The sequence below is a fragment of the Anabas testudineus genome, chromosome 22, assembly GCF_900324465.2.
Source record: "Anabas testudineus chromosome 22, fAnaTes1.2, whole genome shotgun sequence".
Taxonomy (NCBI): Eukaryota; Metazoa; Chordata; class Actinopteri; order Anabantiformes; family Anabantidae; genus Anabas; species Anabas testudineus.
In genome coordinates this window covers 5373697-5389611 of record NC_046630.1, presented here as the reverse complement: position 1 = coordinate 5389611, position 15915 = coordinate 5373697, and the positions used below count along the sequence as shown (strand labels likewise).

Sequence of the window (15915 nt, the reverse complement as noted above, 5' to 3'; positions counted from 1 at the left end):
ATGGCAGCACCTGCGTTCTGCCTGTTAATAGCTAATGAAGCCACAGACGTTTATTTGCATTTGATATAATGCTTTATGCTTTTTTAAGTGTAGTTTATGCATTAACCACTGTCTCTGTTTTAAATATGCAGCATTTTATTAGTCAGAGAGAGGAGTTTGAAACAGCTAGAGATGGCATCTTGGTGTGGCTGACAGAGATGGACCTGCAGCTTACCAACATTGAACACTTCTCCGAGTGTGACATTCAGGCCAAGATTAAACAACTAAGGGTAGGTTTGTCACATGTTTGTCATATTTATTGTCTTTTATAGTCAAAAAGTACCTAAAACTCAGTAATGAGCACGATTTTAATTTAGACATTGAAACAGAAAAAAGCTCTATTAACGAATGTGTTTCTCTACTGATGCTTCTCCGGTCCCACAGTCGTTCCAGCAGGAGATTTCCCTGACAACAGCCAAGATTGAGCATATATTCCACCAGGGAGAGGCCCTGATAGAGAAGAGCGAGCCTCTTGATGCCGCCGTCATAGAGGAGGAGCTGGAAGAGCTGCAACGATACTGTCAAGAAGTGTTTGGTCGTGTGGAGCGCTACTACAAAAAGCTAATTCGGCTTCCTGTAAGACCTATTTTAAAGAGTATAAGAGACTTTTTATAATTTGTCATCTTCTAATCACATCAACACATGTCATGCATTTTTCTTTAGCTTACAGATGATGATACAGAAGTGTCATTCTCCGACCGTGAGCTGGAGCTTGACGAGCCCGGTGATTTATCCAGCCTGCCTTGGGGCGAGCGTTTGGGTGACGGGTTCTTGTCACCTCTGCCTTCCTCCGGCCGCTCAGCCTCCCTGGCAGCGCAGCTCCGGACCGAGCGCTCAGGCAGGGACACCCCAGCCAGCGTGGACTCCATCCCCCTGGAGTGGGACCATGACTACGACCTGAGTCGTGGTCTGGAGAGCGCCAGCCGAGCCCTCAGAGAGCAGCAGAGTGAGGAGGGAGAATTCCTGCAGCGTCCTGCCTCAACTTTATCAGGTTAGCTTCCAAACACACAATATTTTGCTTAAAATTGACGAGATTTTTCTGATTTTACCAATTTTGTTGTTTGCAACAATGATGTCTGTGACAAACACAACATGCATTTATGTTACAAAATAGGACATTACTGTGAGAAGAAAGAGATAACTTGAACTGAAGTTCAAACGTCTGTGTCAATTATCAGTCCAGACAGAGGAGGAGCAAGAAACCAAAAAATAAAACCAAAGAAAGGTTGATGGTACAACAGCTTTAAAATACAAAATGGCTTTGGAGAGTTAATTTAAGGAGTTAAAGAATTAGACAAAACAAAGTCTGTGGTGTCTTTACTGTAAATGATTACTTACTGTATCTGCATGGAAAATCATCTTATGATGCATCAAATAAAGTTAAGAACAGCAAGAAAATGCCAAAACTGATCAGTTCTGGGAGTCAAACAGTGTAATACCCACTGCTGAATGTGTGTACTTATAATGTTTCTTCCAGATGTAGTGATCCCAGAGAGCCCAGAAGCCTATGTTAAACTTACAGAACAAACACTGAGGTCCTCCACTGGTAGGCAACAGCGAACCCCAGCATACCAGTGTTTGGGGCCAGAAATAACAGCGACACTCTGAGTGATAACACACTTGTAGTCTATTCATCAGCTGCACTTTGATTTGTGTTGATTTACTCTCACATTTGGGGCACCCATTGTAACCAGTGCCAACACTTTCTAACACTGGGGGATAGGCTTAATTACATTTTTATTTCTTCAAATAAATTGTTCTGCTTTGGTCCTTAAATCAGCAGAATTGAAATGGAATTCAGCCTAACCCTTTCTAACTGGCTTTTTTCCTTTACATTCTTTTACTTGCAGTTTGCTGTGTGGCTAACCTCTTTGGATTTTTGTATGTGCGTTTTTGTGTTTCAGAAAAGCATGTTGTTTTACTGTCACGGTGAACTAAGTCTGAACTGTGCACTTCTTGCTGAAGGGAATTTTCAGTTTGAAGTAGAAATTTCATATGGTCCGTTCACACAGAGGCACATTGGCTCAATGAATGCTGTTTTTGTCCCTGATGCAAATGAGACTGACTACTACTAAAGGACTGCAGTGAGGATGCTTTTGTCATAGAGGAGGAAGTGGGACAAAGTTAAAACTTCATTAGGCACCATGATGAGCACGACAACCAAGCAGCTTGTTTCTCTGTCTGAACGGCGCCTTGGGTTGTGAACATATTTCAAGTAGTCATTATGATTGAATGTTTAATCATATTCTGGTGAGGTGACCAGCTGATGTTGTGTCAACAGGGGAAGTTGCCTCTACAGACTCACATGTTCAACCTCTGGATGTCAGCCGTTTCCACCCACAACAAACGGACAGCAGCCACAGCCGCACTCCTATAAGCACAGAGCTGGATGGCTCATACATGGGATATGTACGTGTAACACTACAGTGAGATGAGGATTGCATGCCAGCTTGTACTTGATAATAATGATACCTGTAAGCTAATGTACTGTCATTCTATAGATGCGACTGTTGGGTGAATGCCGTGGCAGTATTGACACAGTGAAGAGGATGGGCTTTGAGCTGAAAGAGGAGGAAGACACAGTGTCTGGACTGGCAGACCCCAGTAGCTCAGAGTCCCAGACATCTGGTAATGATACACCAAAACCAATTCTGCATTCAGATATCCTACAATAAATGAAAGGTTGAAAGGGATCATTTTCAGTGGTCGTTTATAGCGTGTCCTTTTCTTTCACCCTACCATTTTCACGTTGTGCACCCCAGGAGTGATTGAACGCTGGGAACTCCTGCAGGCTCAGGACCTTAGCAAAGAGATCCGCACAAAGCAGAGTCAACAGCAGTGGCAGCAGCTGAACTCTGACCTGAACAAAGTTTGGATGTGGTTGAGAGAGACGGAGGATGAACTGGAGCAGCAGCGCAGGCTGGACCTCAGCACGGACATCCAGACCATTGAGATGCGCATCAAAAAGCTCAAGGTATTATTGTTTTTTGTTTTTTTTTATATAGATTAGAGTATGATTTATTTGTTAAATGTAAATGTTTGTCTACAGGAGCTGCAGAAGGCGTATGATAAGCGCAAGGCCATCGTGCTGTCCATCAACCTGTGCAGTGTTGAATTTGTGCAGTCAGACACAGAGGAGTCCCGAGAGCTACAGGTCAAACTGAAAGACATGAACAACCACTGGGACAAACTGGGCAGCTCATTGGATGAGTGGAGGTCTTCGTTACAGGAAGCTCTCATGCAGTGTCAAGTAAGTGGCGGTCGCTGTCTTAAGATAGGAACCCTGAATGGTCAAGTCCAGCAGCCTGATATGTGATTATAATTATGTAAATATGAAATTCCTAAAACACGTGTACATTAGTTGAATCCCCATCTAATCAATAGGACTTCCATGAGATGAGTCACGGTCTGCTGCTCTGGTTGGAAAACATTGACCGCAGGAGGAATGAGGTGGTTCCTATTGACCCCATCCAGGACAGTGATACACTCCATGAGCATCATAAAACACTTACGGTAATGAATTATTGACTTATTGATTACATCAATATGACACAATGTGTAATTATATTAATGAAGCAATTATTTTCTCAGCAGATACATAAGTGAATTTATTGCTTCTACTGATGTTAGAATTAATGTTTAAATACATAAAACCCACAGCAAATCCGCCAGGAGCTGCTGGACTCGCAGCTAAAAGTCGCCTCGCTACAGGACATGTCCCTCCAGTTGCTGGTCAACTCTCAGGGCAGCGACTGCCTGGAGGCCAAAGAGAAGGTTCACGTTATTGGGAACCGCCTCAAACTTCTGCTAAAAGAAGTCACCAGAGACCTCAGAGAGCTCGCCAAGATTCTGGACATCACAAGCAGTCAACAGGTAGAAATCTATATATAAATATATGTGTAAGAGATCAGCACTTTCATGTGGTGGCAGAAACAGAAAACTTAATTTTTTAACAGAGATATTTGAGATTATGTACATACTGTTTGATCTATTAAGCATCTCTAACCATCTTATTCTCTGTGGGTAAACCTTCACTTTAGGATCTGTCCTCTTGGTCGTCTGCTGATGAGCTGGACACGTCCGGTTCCCTCAGTCCTGTATCAGGACGGAGCACGCCGAGTCGGCGACGTTCGGTAACGTTCACACCTATTTGCAAATGCTGCTCTGTGAGAAGCCAGGTCTGGTAACCTTTTCTGAGATAGTGCATAGAGACTTGTAACTGCCCCGAATGCCCCATTGAAGACCAGATTCACCCCTGTCATCCCAAGATCTCTCCTCACACTTCTCTACATCTTCACAACCCTGCTTTACACTCCCTCCCTCTGAATTCTGAACTTTTACTCCTCCTCTTGCATGTTGTCTATTCCCAGAGCAAATCCTACAAGAGAAGTGGGGAATCCTTTGTTTCTAACTTTCTTAATTTACTCTTTCCTGTTTTTTGGTAGACGTTTTTTCAGTTCTTATTTAACTGCAACTTTTTGTACTTCCAGTATTTCCAAACTAAAATATTCTTCCCTATAGACTTTCCTCTGATTTCGTCTCATTCTAATTTAGTTTTTTACCCTTATAGTGTTATTCTTGGGAATACTGGCTATAATGAAATGCTAAAATTACAAAACATGGATATAAATTGTGATTTCATGATAATATAGTTTGTTTTTTGTTGTAGGCTTTATGAATGAGGAAGAAATACTAGTGTAAAGATCAGTTCAAATAAGCATGTCCCTGCTTATTCGATGTGTTTGTTACTAAATGTCATGTTACCAAAGATATTCACGCATCATGTTGCACAATTTGTAGCTTCCTATTTGCAATCACTGTATTCCACTCACACGCCAACGCACTTCAAAGTAGTCATACACTTTGAAAAGCCAGATTCCTTAATGTCACAGGTCACAAAATCGATCACCCTCACATATGATTTTGTTACTGCTCTTCTTTCATTTTGGGATTTCTTTTCATCGGTAGCTTTGTCTTGATTTGCCTGGACTGAAACATACTTTCTTTCTTTTACCTCCCCTGTTCATTGCAAACAGCAACGGGGCAAATGTAGTCTGTCACAGCCTGGACCCTCTGTGAGCAGTCCACACCACAGGTACCTTTCTGTTGGTTTCTAGCACACCCAGAAGATAATGGAACTCATCAGCCCATGATGCACTGGGAGGCCGATTCACGCTTTTTCTTTCTGCCCAAGACTTAAACGATAGTGTTGTTTTGAAGAGTGTAATAATCCCAATTTCAGTTTTTAATGCTTGTGCCAGATTAGCAGCTCATGACAGTGAATTCCATCATCTTCTGTACGTCTAGATGCTCTGTGTAGGCTAGGTGATGAGACGAGTGGCAGCCCACTCATCCTTAATAAAAGAGTCCACATGGAATGGTGCTAGGCCTCTTCTCCGCCAGTGTCCTTGGCTGCTTAATATCGCTAACCAGGGGCATTTCCTAAGAACTGTATAACACAAATATTTCTCTACAGCTAACACCTCCTCGCTGTTACTGAGCACACACGCGCTCCTTTTTCCTCCTAAACTGCCGAGCCAGTAAATGTCTGCAATGAACAATGCAAAGGCTTCAGTCTACCTTCCTCTTGCTCTCTCTTTCTCTCTTGTGACATCTCTTCTTCTACTTCTGCTGCTGCTGTCTCACTTTCTATCCACCATCTCCCCCCCTCAGTCTGTCATCTGTGAGTCTTGCCGCTCAGGTCTCCATTTGTTAAAGTGGTAAAGGGGCACTTTTGGTAACAGGATAAGAAAACCTGAGTGTGATTCATACATCACTAATGTCCATGCATTCCTAGAGTCAGGGGCGACTTTAGTAATAAAAAAAGAAATACAAGTTATTTTATCACAGTAAGTACTTTTTAAATAATGGTGGCTTTTACTGAGGGTGATGGTGACTGTAAATAATACAGTGAATTAATAGTTTGCTTATTTATTTTCTTGTGCTTCCAGTCTTTATGCTAAAAGTTTAGCTTAGCTCCTAGACCTAGATTCATATATATATCGCTCTGAGAACAGAGAGGTATCAATCTATACTGAGCAGCCAAGTGAATTAGCTTTGTCCTAAACCATTACTTGACTAAACTACCTTGCCAGAGAAGCTGTTTCTAATGGCTATTCTCTTCTTGCCTTGGCATGCTTTGCATTTTTCTACAGGACACAAACTTTCTGAGTCCTCACAGAAAATGTCTGTATATGAGCTGATACTTGCCGCATGCCTTTGTCTCTTATTCTAACACCTTTTGCAAAGGAATGCAAGCTCATATGTTAAATGTAATTGTATGGTGAAAGATTGTATGTATGCTTTGAAAACTGTTCTGTGATTGTCATTGTAGTTGTGTTTCTCCACTCAGTCTCAGTCAGCATGTAGACCACTGTCGAACATTGCTCCAACATTGCTTTGGACCATGTTGGTAAAGTCTGTCCAACACAGCATGGTGCTTATAAAGCACAGTCATGCATTTCTCCTGTCACTGAACTGAGATCTTATTTGGATTGAAAATTGATAGAAGACACTTAAACAATCAAGCAAATGTAGAGAAGGCTATTAGATTAGGGAGTAGTCAGAAGTCAAGGTTGCTTATTGGATCAGACAAATTGAATTTGTAAGTTATTTTTGCAGAGTTTATTTTGGTGAAGTTGCTGTTGTGATGTGATTATACTGTTCTGAAATTAGGGACGTAGATGGGAAACCATATGACAAGTTCTTAATGTTTTTATTACACGACGATTGCCGAGTGACTAAACTTGAGTCTGTGCTGCTTGTGTGTGTGTGAGCAGGTCTCGCAGCGACGCTGGATCCGCTTCCTTCCCTTCTGATACGGAGACGTCGCCCGTTCGTAGGTCGTCGTTTCTGTGGCGCGTCCTCTGGGTGGCGTTGCCTTTCCAGCTCTTCCTGCTCCTGTTAGTGATCCTCGCCTTCCTGCTGCCCATGACTGAGGAGGACTACTGCACTCAGTCCAACAACTTTGCTCATTCCTTCTACCCGATGCTCAGCTACATAAACGGACCACCTCCAGTGTAGCCTTAGTGTTGGAGCATTTCATTCCAGTATCGCATCAGTATGACCTGAATTAGACCCACGCTGATATCCTTTAAATGGTAGATAATGTGGGGAGCAAAAACTGATCTTGGTCATCCATTTGTATGGCAGAAAAACACCAGTCATCTACAGTTAATATCTTTGTGTGTAGCACATAGGATCAAGCGTCTCACTATGTTACTCTGTGTAATGCTGTGTCAATTAAGGAGCATCTTTGGTGTAACAAGACTGAAGAAATAGTTTTTGCCCAGAGTGGACATCTGCTGGATGAATGACCAGTTCACTCAGTGGCGTATACATGTGGTATTTCTCTGAAGGGAACTGTCAGTGGATAGCACCAAAGTTAATCAGCTGATATATAGCCTGTGAATTTGCTTGTATCTCAAAAGTTTGTAAAAAAAAAAAAAAAAAAAAAAAAAAAATCGAATACATTTAATATATCGTACATTGCAATTATTTTTTTACCTGTATTTTGGCATGCAGTTCTGACCTTTGTTTTTATTTACCTACATCCTTCATTGTGTGTGTGTGTCTGTGTGTGTGTGTGTGTGTGTGCGTGGTAAACAGTCGATTATTAACTTGAATTACATTGATTCACGTAAAGTTCATTCAAGCCAAGCTATGTGTTTTAATATCAAAGTCAGGCAAACAAGAGTTTAACCTTTAAAGCCATCTCAGCCATCCATGGTCTTTATACATTTTTGCTGTTTTATTTTTTAAAAATAATGAAAAGACAATTTTAAGAGGGAGAATTATGACATATAGAAATATTGTAATTTTTGTATGACTATCAGTTCAGTATCAAATGTATAACAGTCCTGTATTATTTAACATGTATATAAAATAATATGAGAAATGTATGTATATGCGACCATCAAAACAAAGAATGCCAAATCCTCATTTTGATATTTGTCTTTTTATTGTTTTTTTATGTGATTGTACATTTCTAATATTTAATTTGAGAGATTATAAGATCAGTTTTCATATACTTTTATGTATACAGCAATAATACCTTTACATTTTTAGTGCTTTTTGGATAAGTATTATGTAAAATACAGGATTCCTAAAGGGGAACTGCATCATCTTGACAAGTAGACCTGAGAGTTGAAACATCTAAGGAGGAACTGTTAGGAAGGTCCTGGATTTGAGGATGGAGATGAGGCCTCAGGTGAGTAGGACAGTGCCAGGGCAAATTCACATGATGGTGAAGGTGGTGGTGGTGATGATGAGTATGAAGAAAAGTCTCCAGCAGTTTAATGATTTCATAATTTGGGTGTGCCAACGTGGTGGCATCCAGGCCGAGCATCTGGGACACCACCATCTGGAAATCCACCAGCTAAAAAATGAAATGAATCAAAAGTTGAAGAGCATGATCCATAATGCAACTGTAATCAGTTGCCTCACAGTGTGATGTCAAGTGATACCACAGAAGGTACAGTTTATAAATGTATAGATAAAACAGGTTGAACCTTGTGTAATGTGTTATAGTGCAGCACATACAGTACGACTATAGATGGAAAATTGGTATTACCCTTTAACTTGTTGGTGCAAAACGTATTCCTATTCCTCATTCCCTTACCTCCCTCTCCCTGTCAGACAGCTGAGCCAGGCTCTGTCTGAGGGTGTTGAGTTGCTGCTGATCGTCCCTGGTCTTCTTCTCTTTGCTCTGCAGGTCTGAGCTCACTGTGCTCAGCTTCTTCTCCAACTTGGTCTTTCCCTCCATCAGCTGATCCAGTCTCTTTTTCTGCTCCTGCATGGTCTGACTCTGTTCCATCACTTTCAACTTGGCACGTCAGACAAAGGTGTTTAGTGAAACAACTGTTATTGAAGATGATGATGTTGGCTTGTTTCTCTTAAATACTCTGATACATATAAATATTCTACACTATTTATTTTGAAGCCAACTTTCTTTACATAATTAGGGCATAAATACAAAAGATTTCCATCTACCCATTTCCAAAATCTTGTACAAACACACTAAACATTATGAGGTGAAAATGCCTCTGGATTGATTTTGGGTCAGAACCCCTTTCCCTTCTACCTTGAGCTCATTAGTGTGGGTGAGCTGGGCCTTGAGCTCAGTGTTGGACAGCTTGGCGGCCTTTAGCTCATTTTGTAGGCGCTCCACTTTTCTTTGTAGTCTCCGGGTCTCCATAAGACCTTCCTCTTGTTCTGCAGCTGATCGGCTCCTCTTCTCCTCTTCCAGCTCTGAAATCTTCTTCCTTAGGAACTGGATGTGGAGTCCTTTGCTCTCAAGTTGCTCCTTATGTGACTTCACCTGGAGACAGGAATATTTAGAGAAGAACCTTTCAGAAAAATGGTATCTTCATGGCCACATAGCTGCCTCCATGCTAATAAGCATGTGGTTTGCAATGTCTAAAGGTAATAAAACACCCAGGAATCATGTTCTAGATGACAGTAGTTGGCTACCTTCCGCTGTAGACTGTAGGTCAGACTTTTGCTCTCCATTAGAGCAGCTCCTTCTTGTTTGACAAGTTGTTCTGCACGGGACAGGATGAGTTTAAGCCTCATGTCGAAACCTATATCCACAGCAATACTGTCGACCTTCATTGTCTCTGACAGCTTTTCTAGAAATTCCTCATACTGTAGAACAGAAAGTGAGTAATTATGGTTAAAGACCTAAAACCTTATTTGAAATAATGACTATGTGACTCCACTCACTTGCTGTTTGCTGTGTCGCAGCCCGTCGCGCTGCACGTCTGCCGTCAGCAGCTCAGTTTCCAGACTTTGCAGTCTCTCCCTCAGGTCCTGCACTTGCTGCTCTGCAAGCTGAGCCCTCTGCAGTGCTCCGTGCTGGAGCTCTGTCCGCTCGTTCAGCTCTTGGGTGATACGACATAGCCTGGCCTCCAACTCTGTCATGGTCTGTTTATATCAGAGTATGTGTATTTCTTTAGTAGACATTTTGTCAGTAGATTGTTTTATATCAGAAATCGTGATTCTCGTTTCTCACCTTATCAAGTTTCTGTAAAATCTCTCTCTCTGTGGGCACAATAAGATTTTCAGACTTCACTTGCAGCAGGCCTGCCACCTTTTTCAGGAACATTTGTAGTTTCTCTTCGGCTGCCTGAGTCTCTTCTTGGCTGGCTTGGAGCTTTCTTTCAAGCTCCTTCACCTGCTTCTCCAGACAGTTTGACTCTCGTCTTGCTGCCTCTATCACTCTCTTGCTCGCCTCAATTCTCTCGGTTAAGGTCTGTGTCTCCATCTCAACACTCCTTCTTCCCACCGCCAGGCCATCTAACTCCTGACAGAGTCAAAAGCAAAACAAGGAGTCACAAAACTTTTGTCAGATATTTAAAATTATATCACATATTAGAGGAATCAATTAATAAGTTAATCAGTAAAATTCAAAAAACAGACTCGCTCACAGACTTTACTGTAAACCTATGCCAGGAGTTAGAAGGTATTGTTAGTACCACTTTCAGTGAATCGAGTGCTGCTGCACTGTTTGCAGCCTTCCTCCTCTCTCGGTCCAGCTCTGCCACCAGCCTCAGCACCGTCTCTCTGCTAGCTTTGCACTCCATCTCACAGGACTTCACACTCTCCTCCAGAACTCCAATTCTCATTTTCAGCCTCTCCTTCTCATTAGACTCCACCTGATATTTAAAATTGACATTGAAATGTTATTATAAAGACATAATTTACCTGTATGTCTATTTGAGTAATGGAAAAGTTAAGCCTGATTAGGAACTTACAACTTTAAAGTGTAATGTAATTTACCACACAAAGAGGAAAATTAATGTTTTTGTTGTGTTAACATAACATACCTCATCAGGGTTTTCCATAACTTCCATAATAAGAGGTGTTTGCAGGGGATGTCAGTGTCCAGTAGATACCTGTTGCTGTTTCAAAGCAGTTTCCTGGCAACACTAAACACAGACTATACCTCACTTTGCCACACAGAGTGCTGTAGCTGACAATTCTGACATTTAGACACTTGATAAATTAGGGATAAATTAGTGGTCTTTGGATGCAAAAATGCAGTATTCAATATAATTTATACTGCGTGTATTTAACACATAAAAACAATTATGAAATATAATATATATGTAAATAAAAGGAAATACAATCAAATATTAAAGTCGACCTGGATCCATGTGAAGGTCACTACAACGCAGTGTGGTCCTTTGCCCTGACCGTGACTTTCAGGTAGCCTTAAAGAAGAATATTTATGTATTCACTACCCAGTTGGACAATGTAAAGCAACTAGGATACAGTAAATCTCACCTTTAAATTAGTTACTGTTTAAATGTGTCCCTTTATAATTACTTATTATATTTATACTTTTATACTTTATATTATCACTGTAATGAGATTGTTGTTTCCCTCTCGGGTTTTTCAAGTAGACGAGTTTTAAATCATGAAGAAATGAATGAATGTAACCCAAACCCAAATATAACCATTAGATTTTAAGAAAACAGGAGACATACTTGCTCTTTAATATGTAGTTTGTTCAATAGAGCCTGACAGTCACGACTCAGGGCAACAATCACCTCTACTAATACGTCACAGCAGGAAATGAGCAGAAACAACTTTATTAGCAAACATTAAGTACAACTCCTTAGTGTGTCAGGCTGTAAATGTGAAGTTTAAAGCTGTATTATTACCTAATAGTGTGTGCAATAGATGTTTTCTGGCTCGTTGGGTTCATTTTAACGTCGACCTGTTTTGAATCGCTTATTTTTCATTTACCGGTAAGCTAGCTGTGTAACTTTAGCTAAATAGCTAATGCTAGCTAATAGCTAGCTGACGTGTGGGGTCAGTCATGCTTTTTATGTGAAGTTTAAATATCTAAAGTGTATAGGCATTTTAAAATAGATGTATAGTCTGTGTACAAGGTTGTGTAATTCTTTTCAGGCTTTACATAAGAGCATATACCCTGAAGGTGCACTAATACCAGTTTCCAGTGGCGCCTGTGCAGCTGTTTCCTTGAGAAGATGCTTCTCCGGACCTTGTGGTTCCGACTGACAGTCCAGCGACCTGTAAGGACGACACCAGTCTGCATCTGTGCCTCTGCCAGTTTCTCCCACTCTGCCCAGCCACACAAAGATGAATCCAAACGCAGGACTTTCTCTACCTGGTCTGACCCAGACATCTTTCCAAGAAGCAATTATTATTTAAAAGCCAAACAGCAGATGCATTTGAGACATGCGTCAACTGCTTTAGATGGTCTTAGCTGTACTTTGCTAACTGACCCTGGGGTAGTGGCTACATTCAGACGTGGACAGAAGTGTTTTTATACATCAGACCTCGTGAAGTCAGTGTTAAAATCAAGTTTAAACCCAGCAACAATACCTGGAAAAAGGGTTCCCAAAGGGCCAAGGACTAAGCAACCATCTAGGACTAATCAGCCATCTCTAAAGGAGGACAAGGTAATTTAGCTAGATCAGTGATTGATACACCTTTTTTTTTTTTTGTCCAGCTATTAATCCAACCTGTATTTTATTTGCAGGAGATGATGCAATGTATTGCTTTTGCAACAGCAGATCAGTATCATTTGCCAACACTTTGCCATGACTTAATAAGCCACGGCTTCAGTGAGATAGATTTGCCAAGAGGTATGACTCAAAATTGTGCATTAATTACAGGTTTGCAGGGAATTAATCGTGGAGCGTTGTGCTCGGAGCAACTAACACATTTATGACAATTATGTTTTAATTTCAGATGCCTCAAATGTACTTGTGATAAGTACAGACATGACTGCAAAACCAGATGACAATGCTCTAATGTTCTTCTTCAGGTATAAATAAAGTATTATATTATCAGTTTTACTATTTTTTTTAATCCAATGCTAAAATATGTATAGGTATTCAATCTGTTTTCGGAACTGATATATGTCTTTTGTATCCACTATTAAAAATTGGCTCAGTTTGCATGGTTTGATTTCTATATTTTCCGTGGTTAAGTATTTCCTGATCTTATTCATACATTCACTTCAGAATGTGGTTTATGTAAGCAAGTTTTAGTTCAGTGCTTTTGTTTGTCTATAAAAAAGGTTTCAGAAAATTATGTTTAAATTTCTCAAGTAAGGTATTCCAAGCTCTTAGCCCAAGTTATCGGTAAATCTTAACTTTTCCCAATTTGAAATTTCAGGGAAGGCTCAGTAGTTTTCTGGAATGTTGAAGAGAGGACGGTAGGTGAAAACGATTATGTAAATGATCATGTTTTATTAACTAATTCTATAAGTGCCTGTAAGACTGTAATTGTAACTTTTTACAGATGAAAAAGGTTTTGAGAATACTGGAAAATCATGAGATCCAACCTTACGAAGTAGCATTAGTCCACTGGGAAAATGAAGAAATTAACTACGCTGTTGGAGCGTATGTTCCTCTCCACCTTTTATTTGTATACTTGTACTTGCAGACATTTTGTTGTTTGTGTAAAACCTAAATCATTATTCCCTCAGGGGAAATACAAAGCTTGAACGTGGCAATTTTATTCTGAGTGATGAGATGGACCAACATGAAGCTGTTCTAGAGAAATTTGCATTTTCAAATGCACTATGTTTGTCAGGTGAGAGCTTACCTTTTAACTGCAAGTCATGAAGGCAAATATTGTTTCCTGATAGAACTCTAACCTTGTGCTTTCTTTTCCAGTGAAGCTGGCGATATGGGAGGTGTCATTAGACAACTTTGTAGAGTCAATTCAGTCAATACCTGAGGTACAGTGGACACGTAACGGCAAAGAGCAAGAGATTATGAATAATTGATTTTCTCTAATGCTTATTTGTGAGTAATATAGATCATAAATTTTAACAGCGATTAGTAAATGGCAGTAAGTATAACATTAGCATCCTGGTGATCCTGGAAGGAAAAGCTATTTTGCAGCTTCCTTAGTAGTTTAACTGAAGTGAACTGTACAAAAGTAAGGCTGGAGTGTAGGAGACAGTTTTACAGCCTTACATCACTTAGAAACTATAGGACATGTACAGCATGCACAGGGTTCAGTGTAAACAGCTAATGGGAAGAAATTTAGCTGGACAGAAGTGTAGGAAATGGAAACAGGTAAGATTATATTTGTGCAAGGAGCAATTTATTGTATGATTTTCTTCCATTTCATCAAATCTCGTTAAATGGATTGGTGAGAACCCAACATGTGCTTCATGTTCAGGTGTAGCTTTACTTAAAGATGCTATAGTTCATGGGTTGGCCATTTTCTGTTATGACTGTTATATATTATTGAAGCTAGATAAATAGGATTACTGCTAGGCTACTACCTTTGGGTTGACCAGCTTATCCTAAGCAAATGGAATGTAAAAATAAGCTGCCAAGTATGTGCTATTTACTTGGTTCCGTGTATGAGTTAAAAGCAGCTTAAAGGTACATTAGGTCAGGTTAAATGTGTTGTCTGCTAGGGCTGGAGAAAATGACTGCAGGGCCCCAGTGATCAGTCTATAGCAACATTTAATTATGCATAAACTTGTGAGATCTATTATTCTTTCCTTAATGTTAATGTCTTTTTTTTTCACAGACATTGAGGTCTGGCAAAAGAATTAAGTTGTCCTCTGCAGAGGTTATGCAGAAAATAGGAGAGCTTTTCACATTGAGGTAAATTCAGTTGATTTAGAGGGAACTGCGGCCTCTTTGTGCAGCGACATGAATACTGTATATTACATTCATATTCTTGATCGCCACTCATCTGTGCTAATTTTCTTACCTTTGTTGTCAGTAACTGCCAAAGCTATATGTTGTTTTAGATATATTAACTATAGAGTATAGATAGTTACCATGTCCATCTTTTGTGACAGGCACTGTATAAACCTGAGGTCTGACCTGCTTCTCACTCCTGATTTTTACTGGGACAGAGAAAATCTGGAAAAACTATACGACAAGACCTGCCAGTTCCTCAGCATCAACCGCAGGGTCAATGTAATCAAACCTAATATACTTGGACACTTGTAAAGTGATGCAGTTGCTTTTTTCCCAGCTTTTCTCATGATACCAGGAACATCCATTTGTGTTTTTAGGTTGTGAATGAGAAGCTGGAACACTGCACACAATTGACAGACCTGATGAGGAGCCACTTAAGTGAGAAACACAGCTTGAGGCTGGAGTGGATGATAGTCATCCTTATTACTATTGAGGTAACATAAACATCTTTTTGTTTCCTAAGAATATTGTGGTTTGTCTTATTGTCAACAACTGCTTTTTTAGTTGTACTGTACATCTGTTGCTTTGTGTTCCTTGTAGGTAATGTTTGAACTGGCAAAAATGATCTTCTGAGCTGCTCTTCAAACAATTCTACAAATGGCAACAGAATCTCCAAAGAAAGAATGCTGGACAAAGGTATACAAGGCTATACAGAGGTACAAATGTACTGTCTGTAATATGTGACTGTATTTTCTGAAATCATATCACAGAGGACCTAAATATTTGTGAATTTGTTTTGTTATTTATTTGTTACTGCTGAAGATCAAGGATTAAGCATCTTTTCAAAATTTCCAAATACTAACTTGCTGTATACTGCTTCAGCAAGTTAGTGAATAAAGTGCATCAGAGACACTGAACAATTGGTATCAACCGACCACAATTTTATTATCACGTTTGTTTGCTGAATTTGTTTTGATGAAAGACATGTTGAATGTGAGTCACCTATGCCATAATTCTTGATTAAAACACTAGCTGTAGAGAAAAGATGACAAAATGCACCAATAAATTCAGATTCAACTAAAGTTGATGCATCATGTTGATGAAGTTGGAGTGCTGTTTCAGAAGATCAAATAAAGTTATGTTTTAAATGTTTGCAAATTACATTTCTGGCTTGTAAAATATCAACTTGTTGAATAATTATTATTCCAATAGAATATTTAAAGCTAAC

The 15915-nt window shown here is 39.9% G+C and overlaps 3 protein-coding genes across 12 annotated transcripts in view; 2 read left to right on the top strand and 1 right to left on the bottom strand.

Moving 5' to 3' along the window:
- The window catches only part of syne1b (spectrin repeat containing, nuclear envelope 1b), a 65841-nt gene extending 58339 nt beyond the window's left edge, over positions 1-7502 (top strand). For 3 of the 9 annotated variants that reach the window (XM_026339324.1, XM_026339328.1, XM_026339323.1), the window contains 13 exons: positions 132-269; positions 424-615; positions 703-1030; positions 1517-1585; positions 2321-2448; positions 2541-2667; positions 2802-3013; positions 3089-3289; positions 3424-3552; positions 3700-3912; positions 4080-4172; positions 5076-5134; positions 6819-7502. In XM_026339324.1, the coding sequence (XP_026195109.1) occupies positions 132-269; positions 424-615; positions 703-1030; positions 1517-1585; positions 2321-2448; positions 2541-2667; positions 2802-3013; positions 3089-3289; positions 3424-3552; positions 3700-3912; positions 4080-4172; positions 5076-5134; positions 6819-7062 (2133 nt within the window). In that variant the 3' untranslated portion in view covers positions 7063-7502. Of the gene's footprint in view, positions 1-131; positions 270-423; positions 616-702; positions 1031-1516; positions 1586-2320; positions 2449-2540; positions 2668-2801; positions 3014-3088; positions 3290-3423; positions 3553-3699; positions 3913-4079; positions 4173-5075 lie in introns of all 9 variants that reach the window. The other 6 variants (XM_026339332.1, XM_026339327.1, XM_026339325.1 and 3 more) reach the window with 5 other exon arrangements.
- ccdc170 (coiled-coil domain containing 170) lies at positions 7475-11032 on the bottom strand. The gene is made up of 8 exons (XM_026339440.1): positions 10866-11032; positions 10515-10694; positions 10052-10342; positions 9763-9963; positions 9511-9684; positions 9122-9358; positions 8660-8863; positions 7475-8416 (listed from the first exon to the last, which is right to left on the bottom strand). Exons 1-8 carry the CDS (start codon positions 10890-10892, stop codon positions 8144-8146), a joined length of 1587 nt encoding a protein of 528 aa, XP_026195225.1. The 5' UTR covers positions 10893-11032; the 3' UTR covers positions 7475-8143.
- Positions 11033-11603: 571 nt separating this feature from the next.
- On the top strand, positions 11604-15839 carry rmnd1 (required for meiotic nuclear division 1 homolog). Of its 2 annotated transcripts, none has more exons than XM_026339454.1 (12): positions 11604-11792; positions 11984-12470; positions 12551-12656; positions 12763-12838; positions 13192-13231; positions 13318-13418; positions 13505-13611; positions 13695-13759; positions 14569-14645; positions 14846-14966; positions 15065-15181; positions 15288-15839. In XM_026339454.1, exons 2-12 carry the CDS (start codon positions 12036-12038, stop codon positions 15318-15320), a joined length of 1278 nt encoding a protein of 425 aa, XP_026195239.1. In that variant the 5' UTR covers positions 11604-11792; positions 11984-12035; the 3' UTR covers positions 15321-15839. The 2 variants fall into 2 exon arrangements, with proteins under 2 accessions (XP_026195239.1, XP_026195238.1); XM_026339453.1 differs by having other exon boundaries at positions 11956-12470.
- Positions 15840-15915: the final 76 nt, after the last annotated feature.

Bases quoted from the DNA above. Each gene is read 5' to 3' on its own strand.
- ccdc170 (XM_026339440.1), bottom strand. From the start codon at position 10,892: ATGGAAGTTATGGAAAACCCTGATGAG. The intron at 9,685-9,762 runs GTGAGTGGAGTC...TCTGTTCTACAG, and splicing joins TGCGACACAGCAAACAGCAA to TATGAGGAATTTCTAGAAAA. The intron at 8,417-8,659 runs GTAAGGGAATGA...TTCATTTTTTAG, and splicing joins TGTCTGACAGGGAGAGGGAG to CTGGTGGATTTCCAGATGGT.
- rmnd1 (XM_026339454.1), top strand. From the start codon at position 12,036: ATGCTTCTCCGGACCTTGTGGTTCCGACTGACAGTCCAGCGACCTGTA. The intron at 12,471-12,550 runs GTAATTTAGCTA...TTTTATTTGCAG, and splicing joins CATCTCTAAAGGAGGACAAG to GAGATGATGCAATGTATTGC. The intron at 13,760-14,568 runs GTACAGTGGACA...TTTTTTTCACAG, and splicing joins CAATTCAGTCAATACCTGAG to ACATTGAGGTCTGGCAAAAG.